General features: G+C 47.1%; 1 protein-coding gene across 1 annotated transcript in view; it reads left to right on the top strand.

The window, feature by feature from the left end:
• The window catches only part of mau2 (MAU2 sister chromatid cohesion factor), a 63,813-nt gene extending 56,527 nt beyond the window's left edge, over nt 1-7,286 (top strand). The window contains exons 18-19 of the mRNA XM_072482315.1: nt 3,028-3,155; nt 3,980-7,286. Of these exons, the coding sequence (XP_072338416.1) occupies nt 3,028-3,155; nt 3,980-4,054 (203 nt within the window). The 3' untranslated portion in view covers nt 4,055-7,286. The remainder of the gene's footprint in view (nt 1-3,027; nt 3,156-3,979) is intronic.
• The last annotated feature ends 11,394 nt before the right edge of the window (nt 7,287-18,680 follow it).

Here is an 18,680-nt window from a genome sequence, read left to right as displayed (position 1 = left end):
AAGTGCTTCGTGAAGTCTTACGGTCATGAAAGGTGCTTTATAAATGCAAATCTTTTCATAATCTGTGACACCTCTTTTGTCGTGGCTCTTGTCTCAAGAAGGGTTGATTCCTGTTTATTCCACTAGGCGTCTCACTTTCATTGTAGTGTGGCTTGTGTCGCATTCAGACCAGTAGGCTGATTGACAGACTGAAGTGCGCTGTCTGACCCTGGGGTGCAATTGTTATGATGAATATCTCCCCAACTCTGTGCAAGAGCCGCCGATCGAAAATCATTGTTGCTGAAAACCATTCTTCAAAAAAGAAGCCACACTCTAGGAAGGATGTGAACGCAGAGGAGAGAGTGCAGAAAGGGTTTACAAAATGGTTAGAGAGATGAGAAACTCCAGTTATGGGGATAGATTGGAGAGGTTGGGATTGTCCTCCTAGGAGAGGAGAAGAAGAAGAGGAGATTTGATAGGTATTTAAAATCGTGAGGGGGGGGGCTGGACAGAGTTCATGGGTAGAAACTGTCCCTGCTCATTTGCTGAGCTGGTGCACACACAATGGGCCGAATGGCCCTCCATACCGTAACAATTCTATGAACGTTTTAATTGGCGCGACAGAAATTGTAAATTCTTCACTAAAATTTTTTAGCTTTGTTTGAATGGGAACAAAAACCTAATTAATTGAGATAATCCAATAGAAATCTAAAAGTGTGGGACGAGATTGAGAGCTCCCATTCTATTTCAGTATATCTACTCTAATTACATTTTCTAGCCCTGCACTATCACCAACAGCTAAGCCTTTGCCTTTGGCTTCCGCATTCACAAATGTGTGGCACCCAATTCCACATTTCTGCTATACCTTTTCCAGCTTTGACAAAGAGTCACCCAGCCTCAAAACGTTAGCTCCCTTTTCTCTCCACAGAAGCTGTCAGATCTGCTAAGGTTGTCCAGTATTTTTTGTTTCAGTTTCCAGCATCCGCAATAATTTCCTTATACCTTTTCCTGTTCCTGACAGACGCTGGATGAGCTAAAACATTCCCCTGCAGACTTGCTTTTTAAATCCCACACCCCTGTCCCATTATTATCCCTGATTTTCACTGGCTCCCATCACAGCTTATTCCCACCTGTTGGTTTGTGTTCTCTTTCCGATCCCTCGCTGCATTTCGGTATAATCCTAGTATTGTGCTTGGCCCCAATCCTGGCAGCACCCTTTCCCCCTCCTGACTCTGGTCTATGATGCAGGCTCGAAGGGCTGAATTGTCTACTTCTGCTCCCGTGTGTTTCCTCCAGGTGCTCCGGTTTCCTCCCACAGTCCAAAGATGTGCAGGTTAGGTGGATTGGACATGCTAAATTGCCCTTAGTGTCCAAAATTGCCCTTAGTGTTGGGTGGGTTGCTGGGTTATGGGGATAGGTTGCTGGTGTTGGCCTTGGGTAGGGTGCTCTTTCCGGGAGCCGGTGAAGACTTGATGGGCCGAATGGCCTCCTTCAGCACTGTAAATTCTATGATAATTCCAATGTACTCTTCCCCACCACATGGGCAAACTTCAGATGTCGCTCAACAACAACTTGCATTTGTATAGCACCTTTAACATCGTCAGACCTCCCAAAGCAATTGGTAGGAGCATAAATTAATGCCAAATTAAGAGATATTAAGGTAGTGGCCAATAAATTCTATTGCGGGCAACTGGGACTAGCTTAATGGTAAAAACTGGGCGGCATGGACTGGTTGGGCCGAAGGGCCTGTTTCCATGCTGTAAACTTCTATGATTCTAAAGGGGAACTGAGGGAGAGATGAAAATTGTTTTCTAGAGGTCATTGAAGAGCTTAGGGCCCAGGCAGCTGAAGCATCATAGAATTTACAGTGCAGAAGGAGGCCATTCGGCCCATCGATCTGCACCGGCCCCCAGAAAGGGCACCCTATCCAAGCCCACACGTCCACCCTATCCTCATAACCCAATACCCCACCCAACCTTTTTGGACACTTGAGGGTAATTTAGCAAGTCCAATCCACCTAACCTGCACATCTTTGGACTGTGGGATGAAACCGGAGCATCCGGAGGAAACTCACACTCACAGGGAGAACGTGTAGACTCTGCACAGACAGTGACCCAAGCCGGGAATCAAACCTAGGACCCTGGAGCTGTGAAGCAACTGTGCTATGCTACTGTGCTGCCCCAGCATGGACCTCTTTAAACCCCTCCACCTGCCTCTTCATTCCTTGCTTTCAAAATCTAATTCTTTGACAATGTCTGTGACAAAAACAGTCAGGGAGTGTCAGCTCAGCTTGGTTGATAACACTTCCACAGGTGGTGCGTTCAATCTCCAGCACCCATTCCAAAACTTGAGTTCCTATCCTGGATTGACATGCCAGTGAGTATTGTGCTTTTCAAGTTGCTGCCCTTTGTATGAAATTCTAATCCCAGGCCCCGTTACTGGATATAAACAGAACCTAGAGCACAGAAGGTTAGCCATTCAAGCCCATCACATCTGTTCAAGCTCCTTGAAAGAGTTTTCCCTCTTCACCTGCTTTCTTCATTTTTTTTCTTTTTGGGTATTTATTCAATTCCCTTTTACAAGTTCCTATTGAATCTGCATCCACTCCCCTTTCAGGCTGCCCATTCCAGATCATAACTCGCTGTGTTTTTTTTTAAAAAACTCATCACCCATTTGGTTCTTTTGATAACATTCAATCTGTGGCCTCAGGTTCGTGACCCACAGAATGGTTGAAGTGAATGGTGTAGATTAATTTAAGGGGAAACTAGACCAAGCATCTGGGAGAAAGGAGTAGAGGATGAGGAGTCTCAAGTGGAGCATAGGCACCAGCATAGAGTGATAGGGCCAAATGGCCTGTTTTGTCTTTATATTCATGTAATCCTATGAACAAATCCCTGAAAATGTTGTAGGATGTTGTGAAAAAGGTGCCAAACGTTATTCCATTTCCTTAATTTAGTGACCTATAATACATGTCAGGTGGCTCCTTTTGTATAAGTGGCACTATTGGGTGCCTATGCCTTTTCATAGCTCTTGTTTTCCTCATCTTAGATTTGAACAAAGCATGTGGGAATACTATAGAGGCTCATGAAGCAGCTCAGATGCACCAGAATTTTTCTCAACAGCTTCTCAATGACCACATAGAGGCCTGCAGCCTTCCTGAACACAACCTGATCAATGTAAGTTACAGTCATTCTGAGCACAATCTAATCAATTTGTAAATGTTACCTTCCCCCGCACAATCCCTTCCCATGGGACTGTTCAACATACACCCAAGGACGCAGACACATTGATGGTTCCCGTCTGTGCTTCGTCGGGTGCAGTTGGCTAATTCAGCACACAGGCGTAATGGGATGTAATTACAGCATTTAATCCTGCTGGTCTAATTTCATGCAAAATCTGGTCCATAACACTGGTTAGCTTCCATTTTAACAGCTATGAATATAAATAAATGATGGATATGAGTTTAACACTGGGGTACATACTAGTGGGAACAGGTCTGTCACTGTAAACACGGGCGCAGCACAGGTGGGTGTAGGTTTGTACCTGTATAACAGTGGTACTGTGCTGGTGGGGATTGGTCTGTATCTGTCTAAAACTTGGGGCACTGTACATATGGGAACCAGATGTACCTGTACAAGACTGGGATCCAGTACTGGAGGAGACAGGTCTGTCACTGTATTACAGTACTGGTGGGGTCAGATCTGTCTGTATAACACTGGTACAGTATAGGTGGGGACAGGTCTGTCACTCTATAATACAGGGGTACAATACTAGTAGGAACAGGTCTGTCTACCTGTATAACACTGGGTACAGCACTTGTGGGTACAGGTCTGTAACTGTAAAACACTGGGATGCAGTGCTGGTGGATAGTTGTATGACAGTATCAATGCATTAGAGATGCCTGGCAGATGTCATCCTAATTTTGAGGGACTGATAACATTAGAGCTAGCTGGGTGAACTCTTCCCCTTCAGTGATACATGAATTTTTTTTTTCTTCTAGTGGACAGATGGGCCTCTTCCTGTACAGTTTCAAGCTCAGAATGGACCCACCACTAGCCTCGCCAGCTTGCTATGAGCAGAAGTGTAAGTGTAAAGCAGTGGAACCCGATGTGTGTCAAACCAGGCAACGAATGAAAAAGGATTTTCAACTCGGCTCCCCAGTCATTGCAGGGCAGACAGCAGGCAGACCGAGAGAGTGTGTCTGCACGCAGCACTGTGGTGCTTTCCAGTCTTTAACCTGCTTTCCTCTGGGTGGTCAGCCAATCCCAGCTTCTGAGGCTGTTGAGGACTTTGATGCAAAGGAGCGGTTTGGGCTGAATTATGGTAGTTCTTTTGGAACCATTATGACCCTATACCCTTCCCCAGCACAAAATGTTTGCAATTTGCTGAATTATGTATTCTTAACTGGCCTGTTTCTCTGCAATGAACAATTTCACTTTAGGAGGAATTGGGAGAAATGGACATGGGGACTTTGCACCCTCCTTTCACCCCCCCCCTCCCCAACCACCCACCTGTTTTTTAACTCACCTAACCTGTGCCCTCGTATGAGGTTGGCGAAGAATGTTTTTCCTGCTCTCATCCTTAGTGATACAGTCGCCATGGAAATGGATGGGGAACTTCTAAACTGAACAGGATCTGAATGAATGGAGAAAGTAGTAAGTTTGAGGGGTGGGGTTGAGGGGTTAATTGTATGCATTTATATATAATATTGAGATGTTTAGTAGCTTGGTGCTATTAATGGTGCTGGTGGTAACTTTTATGAAATGGTTCAGGCGGCTATATAAGTGGGTGTCAGGATCTTGCAATCCTACCTGCACATTAACAGCGCTACTATATAAAGTAGTCTGTGGATACCGGTTGCAGCTTCCAAATGATTGTAGTTTGACCAAATTTGCTTTTTCTCTTTGTGCTGAAAGGTTGGCCGAAATCTCTTTCCCCAATCTGCTGTTTGAGGCTATTTCACTGGGAGTCTCCAGTTACAGCGACCAAATTGATCACTGTGATTCTCACTCAGCCTCTCCTGCTCAATATGTGAAGCCTCATATCCTCCTCCTCTTCCCTTCCTCATGACTCAAACCTCTCCTCCAAAAAATAGATAATAGAATAATACAGCACACAAGATCACTCATCTCAATTCTGTAAATTTAACTTTTGTTTTGGTGGTTGTGTCTAAAAGAGAAATCCTTGCATTCTCATTATTTGATTTTAAAATTAAATGCTGAGGGCCTTGGTCTCAATCATGCAGTGAGGAAATTTGCACGCAGCGTTCCCCCGCTCTCCTGCTCTCCTGAGCTGCTCCAGGTATGGTCAGTAAAACCTACCCCTGTGTGCTATGCCAGCAGCTGTGGACATTTAACAAGGGGTGTAACATGTAATAACGGACTCGATGCAAAGACTTGTAATTCACCTAAATCGAAAATCTGGTTTTAATAAATTTAGAGTACCCAATTCATTTTTTCCAATTAAGGGGCAATTTAGCGTAGCCAATCCATCTAGCCTGCACACCTTTTGGATTGAGGGGCGAAACCCACGCAAACAGGGAGAGAATGTGCAAACTCCACACGGTCAGTGACCCAGAGCTGGGATCAAACCTGGGACCTCGGCGCTGTGAGGCAGCAGTGCTAACCACTGCGCCACCATGCTGCTCTTTGACCATGCTAAATTAGAGTCTGGCCCAAAGGGCCGATCTAAATTTTAATACAAAATCCATTCCCCTCTTAGAGTGACTTCTCGGCTGTGTGTGAATTTGATCAGTGCTTCCCAGAAAATTAAGGACGTGAACCTTCCCCTCCACAATTTAATTGTTAGTCATTTGTGAACAAGTCATCCTCTTTTTTTCCCCCATTGCAGTCTGCTGCTGCAGCCACTCCACGTGTAACTGAATTAATCTTGGAACTCATACTTCCTCCTTGTACTTGTCACCATTTCAAAGCTCATCTAAATCACATTCAAACTTGTCCCTTGAGTGAAGCTGCGAAAATAACTATGTTGATGCTTGTGGCATCTTGGCTCTTCGTTGTGGGTTTTTAAAAAAATATTCTATTTTATGCAGTGGAAAATTACAAATTACTTCATTTTTTGAAAAGAAATGCAGTTCCCCTGGAGAAGGTCTGGTTGGTTGTACCTTGGTGCCACAGACTGGAGGACATTCAAGTATAGCTCCATTGTAAATAGTGACTTTGACAGGACACTGAACCAGTTTGAGAGTGATTGAATCCTGCAAATGACACTACCGACTGGGCAGTCTCTTGAATTTTAAATCTGAAGCGGTGAAGTTAAAGGGTACTCTGTACAAGAAGGATTTTCTTTCTTTGCAAGGGTCTGTATGCAGCAAGCACATTAGGGGAATAAGATTTTAAGGGGAGGGGTGGGTGTTACAGATTTAGAGCACTTTCTAATGAGTTGATTCTTGGAAGTTGAATGAGTCCACATCAAGCACATAAGAGAAACAGCAAAAAAGGACCCCGTCTCTTTGTTCACCGAGAGCACCATTTGGGAATTTCCCCCTTTTTTCAAAACAGTGACTGGCAATGTTTTGGCTGACCACCATGCCTGGTCCAGCCACGGTAACCACTCCTCACTCCATAAGATGATTTGTTTGGACCACTGATTTCTTCAAATGTGAATCAGAGCTTAGAAGAAAATGTTTTTAAAAAACGGGAAGGAAAAAAATCTCAACTGTCTTCGGCATCAAACTCCTCTGTCCTCCTTTAACCCCTGAACTCTCTCTGACTGCCCAGTGAGCTTAACCTGCAGTCACGCATTCGGATTCCCCAATGTTAAAGACTATATGTGTAAATTATTAGGGTTGTGTTGTTAACGCTAACAATATTTTGTACAGCTTGTGTTTCTTTTATCAAATGATTGTATATTTTATTCAGTGAGGTAATTCTGGATAATCCCCTCTTCCTGACCTTCTGCCCTTTGTAATTTATAATTTAACAACTTTCTCCATCCGCGTAAGGCTCTTGTAGATGTATTAACGCGTGATAACATGTACATATATACATAGGATGTATACAATACACTGAACTACCCTGCAGTTCAACTGGGCACTAATCAGCTTGGTTTGTGTGTCTGGTGAGTTTAATCGACATTAACTGAAATCTGGGCAGTAATTATACTAAGTGCTGCACAACAACTTAAGAATGGATTTGTTTTGGTTTCTACTCTTCCCCCGCCCACCCCTGAAGGTGCTGACTTTGGCTGGCGTATAGATTCCAGGACTGTTGCGCACTCCATTGCTCCATGGCAATTCTTCACCTAATTGGCAAATCTCAACAGGCAAAAGGCCACCCATGGGGGGGGGGGGGGGGGGGGGGGGGGGGGCGCGGGGGGGAGGGGTGGAACCAAGGTGACCTGGATTTCCAATATTCCCGTATCCACATACTCTCACTGTGCTTGTGCAGTCAATTAGGCCTCTTGCACATTGGGGTTATTTCTTTTTAAACAGTTTGATGGGGCAGGGTGGCGGGAGGGAGATAATTTCATGCCTTTTGTAAACCTATCCAGTGAGCTTTGCCAAGTGCTCGATAGTTAAAGTCAATGACCAATGCAGCATCAAGCCAAACGGAGCAAGAAGGTCCTGGTCACAGTCAGCACTGAGTTAGCCAATCTCCCGTACCAGCCTCCCCGAACAGGCGCCGGAATGTGGCGACTAGGGGCTTTTCACAGTAACTTCATTGAAGCCTACTCGTGACAATAAGCGATTTTCATTTCATTTCATTTTTCAACTGGGGTGGAAGCTGAGGGATTGTCTTCTACTTCTGTATCCCTGGGTTATCATGTGTGCCGGCAAAATCCATCAGGGTTCATCACTTCTGATCACTGTCCACCTAAACTGCTAGGAAATGTGAGAGTGGATCTGGACTGAGGCAGTATCAGCTGACTGCGATCTGTTCAGCTGACACCTCCCAAAATATGAAGTTAACCTATGAACACTTGCTTCCTGGGTTTATGCAAAAAATCTTCCTTTGGCAGATGTTGGACCCTAGCTTGGGGACTGCTGCCACCTGTGGAACTGTGGCCCAATCCAATTCAGCACCTTGAGCAAAAGAGGGGAATTGATTTTTTAAAAATTAAACAGCATAAAGGCACAACCTACTATTGCTGAGTTGCCTAAAGATCCATCAGTCTCCCTGTGTCATGTAAAATCTCCCCACAGGTGATGTGAGTGTGGCATTGGTCCCACACGGGCAGCAGCTGCTGGCTGGCACTCGTAACCAGTACTCTCAGCACTGTCAGTGTGGTGACGCTCTTGGAGAAGAGGAATTTTGAGTTGGTATTACACCCAATGCCACAGGGTTACTGATATGCTAATCTGCGTCAGTTGTTAAAGCTGGTTTCACTCTAGGCTGTTTTATATGCTGGTATCATTTCAATGTTTGACCAGTGGATATTCTAACTAATAAATTGGCCATTTTGTTTAAACACTTCGCCCCATCTTCAAATAATAACAGGAGGTTGTAAAGGTGAAGTTTTAAAAGATTTTATATACAAGATGTTCTTTATACCACACATGATGGAAGCAGCACAAATAATATCACTTGTAGGTAAAGTTATGCTAGTTACTGACATGTTTTATAAGTCAATTGCTGCTTTAGGACACCAGTAACTTGTCTAACTTAACAATAGATTCTGCATAATTTGAACTGTGTGCCTCTATGATTCCACACCTGATTCCTGGACATGACTGAATCTCTGAAGTACGTCAGATTAACTGATTCCAGGACCATCCTCTGGGCCTAGTTCACGGGTCTCAACCAGGACATTGTGATTGGCCTCGATCTCTGGACCAGTCTGGGCTCCTGTCGCTAATCAACTGACAAGAGCATGAGTGAGTCGAGAGCAGAGAGAGTCGGGGAGAGCTCAGCTGTCGTAGCCCGCTTGATTGTACAGTCCAGTTGAGCACCCAGGCTTGCACCTGAACGCCAACAGCTGGGATGTGGTGCCAGCTTTGAGTTTGCAGACACGAGAGTCAGCATCTAGGAAGAGGACGAGGAAAGTAGAAAATCAAAACAGGACAGGCGATTTGGAATGTAATGAATGTGATGTTAGCTTGTGTCTTAATCCTGTGTGTGGTATAAACTTTAGAAACAATGGTGTTTAGCTAAAGACATTTTAAACAAATCTAGCCCTCGAGTGTTTGATACCTTGTCTCTGAAGGCAATGAATATTAACCTTAATGGGTATCAGACATTGGGACTGAGCTGGTGGGTACGACTGCAGAAACAAATATCCATGGGGAAAATTTAAATATTTTATATAAATATATATAGATTAGATAAAGGACATCTTTTTATATAATCGAGTTGCCCATATTTCTTTTTTTAAATAAACACCATGTACACCATTTATGTGGTATTTACGTAACTCTGACCTGACTGGATGTGATACCATGCATGTTTATTTCTAAATGACTGCAGTTAGGACTGAGGTGATCGAGGGTGGGAATTAAAAGGGCGAATTCGACACTCATTGCATTAACCCCGCCCCCCCCGCTCACATGGGAGAAATTTGTATCCATGCTCCCCGACAATGTGCTCTCTTGGTCACAGCCCTTCTATTCGTCTACCAGCTCAAATGAAGATGGACCTTTTTCTTTGCTGTTCATTTACTGATAGTTCACTCCTCCTCGTCCACCGCCATCCCCTCCTCCTTCCCCTCACTCTCCTCCTTCCCCTCGCTCTCCTCCTTCCCCTCGCTCTCCTCCTTCCCCCCCGCTCTCTTCCCCCCCGCTCTCCTCCTTCCCCCCCGCTCTCCTCCTTCCCCCCCGCTCTCCTCCTTCCCCCCCGCTCTCCTCCTTCCCCCCCGCTCTCCTCCTTCCCCCCCGCTCTCCTCCTTCCCCCCCGCTCTCCTCCTTCCCCCCCGCTCTCCTCCTTCCCCCCCGCTCTCCTCCTTCCCCCCCGCTCTCCTCCTTCCCCCCCGCTCTCCTCCTTCCCCCCCGCTCTCCTCCTTCCCCCCCGCTCTCCTCCTTCCCCCCCGCTCTCCTCCTTCCCCCCCGCTCTCCTCCTTCCCCCCCCGCTCTCCTCCTTCCCCCCCGCTCTCCTCCTTCCCCCCCGCTCTCCTCCTTCCCCCCCGCTCTCCTCCTTCCCCCCCGCTCTCCTCCTTCCCCCCCGCTCTCCTCCTTCCCCCCCGCTCTCCTCCTTCCCCCCCGCTCTCCTCCTTCCCCCCCGCTCTCCTCCTTCCCCCCCGCTCTCCTCCTTCCCCCCCGCTCTCCTCCTTCCCCCCCGCTCTCCTCCTTCCCCCCCGCTCTCCTCCTTCCCCCCCGCTCTCCTCCTTCCCCCCCGCTCTCCTCCTTCCCCCCCCGCTCTCCTCCTTCCCCCCCCGCTCCCCTCCTTCCCCCCCCGCTCTCCTCCTTCCCCCCCCGCTCCCCTCCTTCCCCCCCCGCTCCCCTCCTCCTCCCCTCCTTCCCCCCCCGCTCTCCTCCTCCCCCCCGCTCTCCTCCTTCCCCCGCTCTCCTCCCCCCCGCTCTCCTCCTCTCCCCCCCCCCCGCTCTCCTCCTCTTCCCCCCCCCGCTCTCCTCCCCCCCCCCCCGCTCTCCTCCTCCCCCCCCGGCTCTCCTCCTCCCCCCCCCCGCTCTCCTCCTCCCCCCGCTCTCCTCCTCCCCCCGCTCTCCTCCTCCCCCCGCTCTCCTCCTCCCCCCGCCTGACTCTCCTCCCTCTCCTCCGCCCCCCCCCGCTCTCCTCCGCCCCCCCCGCTCTCCTCCTCCCCCCCCCGCTCTCCTCCTCCCCCCCCGCTCTCCTCCTCCCCCCCCGCTCTCCTCCTCACCCCCCGCTCTCCTCCTCCCCGCCCCCCCCGCTCTCCTCCTCCTCCCCGCCCCCCCCGCTCCCCTCCTTCCCCCCCACTCCCCTCCTTCCCCCCCCGCTCTCCTCCTTTCCCCCCCGCTCTCCTCCTTCCCCCCCCGCTCTCCTCCTCCCCCCCCGCTCTCCTCCTTCCCCCCCCCCTCTCCTCCTTCCCCCCCCCCCGCTCTCCTCCTCCCCCCCCCCGCTCTCCTCCTCCCCCCCCCCGCTCTCCTCCTTCCCCCCCCCCGCTCTCCTCCTTCCCCCCCGCTCTCCTCCTTCCCCCCCTGCTCTCCTCCTTCCCCCCCCCCCGCTCTCCTCCCCCCCCCCCGCTCTCCTCCCCCCCCCGCTCTCCTCCCCCCCCCCGCTCTCCTCCCCCCCCCCCCCGCTCTCCTCCCCCCCCCCCGCTCTCCTCCCCTCCCCCCCGCTCTCCTCCCCCCCCCCCCCGCTCTCCTCCTCCCCCCCCGCTCTCCTCCTCCCCCCCCCCCGCTCTCCCCCCCCGCTCTCCCCCCCCCCCCCCCCGCTCTCCTCCTCCCCCCCCCGCTCTCCTCCTCCCCCCCCCGCTCTCCTCCTCCCCCCCCGCTCTCCTCCTCCCCCCCCCGCTCTCCTCCTCCCCCCCCCCGCTCTCCTCCTCCCCCCCACTCTCCTCCCCCCCCCGACTCTCCTCCCTCCCCCCCCCCCGCTCTCCTCCTCCCCCCCCGCTCTCCTCCTTCCCCCCCCCCCCGCTCTCCTCCTTCCCCCCCCCCCGCTTTCCTCCTCCTCCCCCCCGCTCTCCTCCTCCTCCTCCCCCCGCTCTCCTCCTCCCCCCCCCCGATCTCCTCCTCCCCCCCGATCTCCCCCCCCCCCGCTCTCCTCCTTCCCCCCCCCCCCCGCTCTCCTCCTTTCTCCCCCCCCCGCTCTCCTCCCCCCCCAGACTCTCCTCCCCCCGCTCTCCTCCTGCTCCCCCCCCCCGTTCTCCTCCTTCCCTCCCCCCTCGCTCTTCCCCCGCTCTCCCCCCACCCCCCCCGCTCTCCCCCCACCCCCCCCGCTCTCCCCCCACCCCCCCCGCTCTCCCCCACCCCCCCGCTCTCCCCCACCCCCCCCCGCTCTCCCCCACCCCCCCGCTCTCCCCCACCCCCCCGCTCTCCCCCACCCCCCCGCTCTCCCCCACCCCCCCGCTCTCCCCCACCCCCCCGCTCTCCCCCACCCCCCTGCTCTCCCCACGACGCTCTCCTTCCTCCCCGCTCGCCCCTCCCCTCCTCTTCCCCGCACTGTCCTCCTCCCACTGCCCACCTCCTCGCCTCCCCACCCTCCTTATCTCCCCCCACCAAACACACACACACCTTCCTCATGCTAGGAATATCCAAGGTTTTACACACATTCTGTGCTGAATTCTCTGTGACATACTCCGGCAGATCAATCAGCCTCTGCGACCCCTGCAAGCGGGTGACAAAGGTGGAATATTTATCCCAGCCAGGGCCTGCACTCCAGAACTGTTGTCCTCTGGACAGTGTACATCTGGTGAGGACAGGACTGGGACTTGTAAAATCTGCAGACTGACACTCGCCATCTGGACAACCACTTGTGTGAGGTACTGACAATGCCCAACGTCAGGGATCGTGCCCCGTTTTCAGGCAATGAAGGGAGAAAACAAGGGACGCTCGGAGCCTCTGTTCGTTTCTAGAACACACCATCCTCTGGGTGAAACACAAGTGGGGAGAGACATCGTGAAAATATTTCTCCTATTTTTGAAGGAGCGGGGGGACATGCACAGGCAATAAAAGACTGGCCAAATAATTGCAAGCACCCATTGGTCTCCAAATTCAATCTTCCCACATTGTACGTTGGATGATTAATATTTACGACAATAGCGCAGAATAAACTGGGAGAGTAACTATTACAGTAAAGAAATTAACTTTGCGACAACATGCAGCCTTCAAATGTGTATATCATTTACTAGGTATCATATTCATTTTTGTTTCTGCAACTCTTCTTTTTGTACAGACAATTCAAAGTGTTTTGAATGAGACAATTTTTAATACGTACCCTCATCATGTATCTGGTGAACCCGTTTCTGTGTAATTATGTTTCCTTAAGAATCAATGTTATGGCAGGTTTCTTAACATGTATGGTGTTTTAGCATCACTGTACCTTTTTGAATAGTTTATAGATGTCTAGATGTTTTGAGATGTAAAGGATTCCCCATTTCAGTGTCGAAACATCACTGAAACAGGGAAAGTTCAGTTTGTAAATATGGATCTTTGTAAACAGAACCTGCCTGTCATCGTGTTTTTAGCTTTCTATTATGTTTGGATTAACTTTTTTGGTTTTTTTCTATATATCAGGGAATTTTTAAATAAATTCATAAACTTTTAATGGTCTTGTGCTGTTTTTCTCTGGGATTGGAGCGTCTGCTAATAGATCGTTTCGTGGGAATGGAATTTCTCCCCCTCCCTTTCATTTATTGGTTATTCACTCGTGCGCGAGCCTAACTTTTGAGTGTCAACGGCTATTCCCTCGAATGGTGTTGCCAGCAGGTCTGAGCCTGTCCTCTTCCGACATCCATATTCTTTACACCAGCCTTTTATCTGCTTCTCATGAGGCTTGCACTTGTCAAGAAGGGGGTCTGGTTGACGGATGCCTCTGCAGTTTTTGCACTACTTGTCAACAGTATGTTTTTAAAGCAATAAAACATCGCTGGGCATTGCAGAGCGATATCGGACAAAATTTGGCACTGCCACAGGAGATGACATTAGGGTAAGGTGTATGAGGGCGACACGGTGGCGCAGTGGTTTGCGCTACTGCCTCATGGTGCCAAGGACCTGGGTTTGATCCCGGCCCACTGTCCATGTGGAGTTTGTGTATTCCCCCCATGTCTGCGTGGGTCTCACCCCCACAGCCCAAAGATGTGCAGGGTAGGTGGATTGGCCACGCTAAATTGCCCCTTAATTGGAAAAAATAGAATTAGTACTCTAAATTTATTTTTAACAAGATACGGTATATACAAGCTTGGTAAAATAAAAGTTTTAAGGAGCATCTTAAAGGATAGAGGTCAATATTGAATGCTCAAAAGTTATGACACAACTGATGGAGGATCAAACTTTTTAATATTTTGCCATTGCCAAACATGGATACGAACTGGGCCAGTAAATCTGCCAGCAGAATCCAAAACCTAGGTGTTCGTAGTGCCACAGGGCTGTCATTTTTGCACCACAATGATGTAATAGGCAAGCGATAAAATAGGACTTGTGTTTAAAATGCTAAAGGGATTCATCAGTGTAGATTGATCAAAACTATGCCCTCTGGTGGGAGGAGGCAAGTCCAAGAAATGGGATACAACCTTAAAATCAGAGCTGGATCTTTCAGAAGTCTGGAGCACTCTATAAACCTGGTGGGGGGGTGCGGCCGATTGGGAATTCAAAACTGAGATTGATTGTTTCTTTTGATGGTAAAAGTATCAGGGGATATGGAGCGGAATGGATAAATGGAGTTGAGAAACAAATCAGGCGTGATATAATTTTCTTTTTCATTATTCATGCATGGGATGTGGGTGTCGCTGGTTGGGCCAGTATTTATTGCCCATCCCTGAGGGGGCATACAAGAATCAACCACAGCAGTGCTGTGGATCTGGAGTCACATGTAGGCCAGACCAGGTAAGGACGACAGATTTCCTAAAAGGGGCATGAGTAAACTCAATTACAAGGGGGCATGGGATTAAGGTGTGTCATGAGAATGTAGCTTTAAGAAATGTTTGGCTGCTCATATTACTACAGTGATGTCAGAGTGTGGGTGGAGTTGGGCTGTCCTATCAGCTTTTTACTTTCGTTTTTGAGCAGGCTGCAGGGTGTGTTTTAGTTTCGTTTTCAGATCTGGATAGCTGCAGTCACAGCCAGAAGGTGTATGACTATCTCTTTAATCTAAAGACTAAATCGATCCTGGTGATTTAAAACTAAGAGCAGTAATGACTTTAACCTAATGTGCTTCTGTTGAAAGGTGTTTCTTGTCTTCTGGATGTTGTTTGGGAAGTTATTAAGCATTACTTAGTGTTGTATTCTTTGGGGTTGTATTTGAATTAATGGCTGCTAAGATGTTCACTATGTTTTAAAAAGGTTAACTTGAGTTCATAGAATAAACATAGTTTTGCTTTAAAAAATACATTTCCATTTCTGCTGTACCACACCTGTAGAGTGGGCCATGTGCACCCCATACCACAATCTATTAAAAGTTGTGGGTCAGGTGAACTCCATGATACACTTTGGGGTTCTCCACACCCTGGCCCATAACAAATTGGAGGCTTGTCCGGGATAAAAGTCTATCTATTGGGTTGGTTTAGTGAACTTAAAGACAGTGAGGGGTGAGCATATTCTGGTTGCTTTTCAGGTGTGCTATTTTAGTTTAAATGGGGAGTGCGTTGTGGGCAATGGCTCTTTCAGAGGCTCTGAAGTTTTTGGGGGTGGAGACGGTCACATGCAGTACCTTACGGACAGAGACTAAAAGCAGGCTTACATTTGGCAAAAACATTGCAGTTAACATTACCTGACAAAATGCGAAAAGATTAAGTAATTATGGCAGTGGCTAAGCATTTAAAGTTGCCTGAGATACAGCCTGACTCATTAGAAATGGGAAAGATCCAGTTGCAGATTAAGCAACTTGAACATGAAAAAGAATTATAGCATCTTGAATATGCAATGAGAGAAAAAGAAAGAGAGAGGGAGATACAGATCGGGTAAAAAGAAAAGGAGAGAAGAGAAAGGAAAACAGAAAGAATAGCCTGAGCAGAACAAAAAGAAAGAGAAAGGGAGATACAGATCAGGGAAAAAGATCAAGAGAGAGAGTTTGAACTTCAGAAAATAGCTATGAAACATAACAGTCAGTTAAAATTGGCAGACGTAAAAGGAAACGTACAGTTGGATGATAGTGATGAGGATAGTGAGAAATAGCATCAAAGTCGAAGGCGTGAGGATCTATTTAAATATGTCCAAGCATTGCCAAGGTTTGGCGAGAAGGAAGTGGAAGCCTTTATCATCTCATTTGAGAAGGTAGCTAAACAAATGAAATGGCCACAGGACATGTGGGTATTACTGATTCAAACAAAGCTGATAGGTAGGGCTAGTGAAGTGTTTGCATCTCTACCGGAGGAGGTATCTGGGACGTATGAGGAGGTGAAAAAATCCATCTTAGGTGCATATGAACTAGTGCCTGAAGCCTACAGACAAAGGTTTAGAAATTTCAGGAAAGAATTTGGTCAAACATACATGGAGTTTGAAAGGATCAAACAGAGTAATTTTGAGAGGTGGATAAGGGCTTTGAAAATAGACCAAACCTATGAAGCTCTCAGAGAAATTATATTTTTGGAGGAGTTTAAAAATTCAATTCCTGATGTAGTGAGAACTCGTGGAAGAGCAGAGGGTTAAAACTGTGAGATTAGCAGCAGACATGGCAGATGATTATGAATTAGTTCATAAATCAAAGCTTGGTTTCCGACATCAGTTTCAGCCTGTGAGAGATAGAAACTGGGGACATGAGAAATACTCAAGTGATAAAAGTAAAGGTGATCTGATGGGAGATAATAAGGAGTGTACACCACTGATTAAAAAAGAAATCCAGGAGGGTGGAAAAGAAATGAAAAGTTTCAAATGTTTTCACTGTAATAAACTAGGCCATGTAAAGTCACAGTGTTGGTGGTTGAAGAAAAGCACTGGGAAGGCTGATGTGGTAAAACAGGATAAGACAGTGGGGTTTGTTAAAGTGGTAAAGGAAAGCACAAGTGAAGCAAAGGAGGTGCAAAAGATTGTACAGCCTGATGAAGAGGTGATTGATAAGAAGGTGCCAGATGTCTTTAAAGAATTTACTTGTGTGGGTAAAGTTTACTCGTGTATCAGGAGGAACAGGTAAAGAAGTCACAATTTTAAGAGATACGGGCGCTAGTCAATCTTTAATGGTAAGAGATGAGGAGTTATGTAGTTTGGGAAGAATGTTGCCAGAAAAGGTGGTAACATGTGGTCTTCAGGGTAAGAGGAGTACTGTTCCATTATATAAGGTAAGGTTGGAAAGTCCTATGAAGAGTGGTGAAGTGGTAGTAGGAGTAATAGAGAAACTATCTTGTCCAGGAATACAGTTTATGTTGGGTAATGATATAGCTCGATCGCAGGTGGGAGTGATGCCTACTGTGGTTGATAAGCCAGTGGAAAATCAGACAACTGAAGTGCTGAAGGATGGATATCCTGGGATTTTTCCGGATTGTGTAGTAACAAGGTCGCAAAGTCACATGTTAAGACGAGGAGAAATCAAAGAGTGAAGATAAAGGTGAAGTGCAATTATCAGAAACGATTTTTGATCAGATGGTTGAAAAAGAACAAGAACAGGTGGGGAGGATGAGGCGGATATTTTTAATTCGGGAAAATTGGCGGAGTTACAACAAAAAGATATAGAAATAAAAGGGATATATCAGAAAGCATACACGGAAGAGGAATCTGAGTGTATACCAGAGTGTTATTGCCTAAGTAATGTCTTGATGAGACAATAGAGACCTTTACATATGCAGGCGGATGAAAAGTAGGCAGAGGTTCATCAAGTAGTATTGCCAGTAGGGCATAGAAAGGAGGTGTTGCAAGTTGCACATGAGGTACCAGTAGGAGGTCATTTGGGAATGAGGAAAACTCAAGCTAAAATCCAAAAACATTTTTATTGGCTTAGACTACATAAAGATGTAGTTAAATTTTGTCAATCATGTCACACATGTCAAGTGATAGGGAAACCTCAAGCAGTGATAAAACCAGTGCCCTTAATACCCATTCCAGCATTTGAGGAACCTTTTACAAGGGTCCTAATTGATTGTGTAGGACCGCTTCCTAAAACGAAAAGTGGGAATCAATATCTTTTGACTATAATGGATGTGTCTACTAGGTTTCCAGAGGCCATCCCAGTATGTAATATTACAGCTAAAAGGATTATGGAGGAATTACTTAAATTCTTAACGAAATATGGACTACCCACAGAAATACAATCATATCAAGGATCAAATTTTACCTCGAGGTTATTCAAAGAAGTAATGGATAGCTTAGGAATAAAACAAATTAAATCAACTGCGTACCATCCAGAATAACAGGGAGCGTTAGAAAGGTGGCATCAGACATTAAAGACAATGTTGAGGGCTTATTGTCACGATTATCCAGAGGATTGGGATAAAGGAATTCCATTCATACTGTTTGCAATTAGGGATGCACCTAATGAGTCAACCAAATTTAGTCCTTTTGAACTAATTTTTGGTCATGAGGTAAGAGGACCACTTAAATTGATTAAGGAAAAATTGGTGAGTGAGAAATCGGAAATTACATTATTGGATTACGTGTCAAATTTTAGGGAACGATTAAATAGAGCAGGTGAATTGGCTAGACAGCATTTGAAAGTTGTACAAAATGTGATGAAACGGGTAGCGGACAAGAAATCCAAAGTTTGTAATTTTGCCAGTGGAGATAAAGTTTTAGTATTGTTACCTGTGGTAGGTGAACGTTCAAAAGCTAGGTTTTGTGGACCTTCTCAGATTGAAAGGAAATTAAGTGAGGTGAATTATGTGTTTAAAAACACCAGATAGAAAGAAGACTCGCCGAGTGTGTAATGTGAATATGCTTAAAAGGTACTTTGAAAGGGAAGGAGAGAAAAAGGAGGAGGTTTTAATGATTCTAACTCAAAGTGACAAACCAAATCCAGATGACTGTGAATTTGACATACCTCTAATTAAATTGGAAAATGAGGATGTTCTTAAAAATTGGGATAAATTGTTGAGTTACCTTCCAGAGGAAAAATGAACTGACCTGAAAGAGTTATTGATCTCACATGGGCAAGTTTGTGGAGATAAATTAGGAAGTACTAAAATGGCTATACATGATGTAGATGTGGGAAATGCTGTTCCAGTCAAACAACATCCATACAGACTTAACC

The sequence above is a fragment of the Scyliorhinus torazame genome, chromosome 18, assembly GCF_047496885.1.
Source record: "Scyliorhinus torazame isolate Kashiwa2021f chromosome 18, sScyTor2.1, whole genome shotgun sequence".
NCBI lineage: Eukaryota > Metazoa > Chordata > Chondrichthyes > Carcharhiniformes > Scyliorhinidae > Scyliorhinus > Scyliorhinus torazame.
This window is presented reverse-complemented; position numbering and strand designations above follow the sequence as displayed.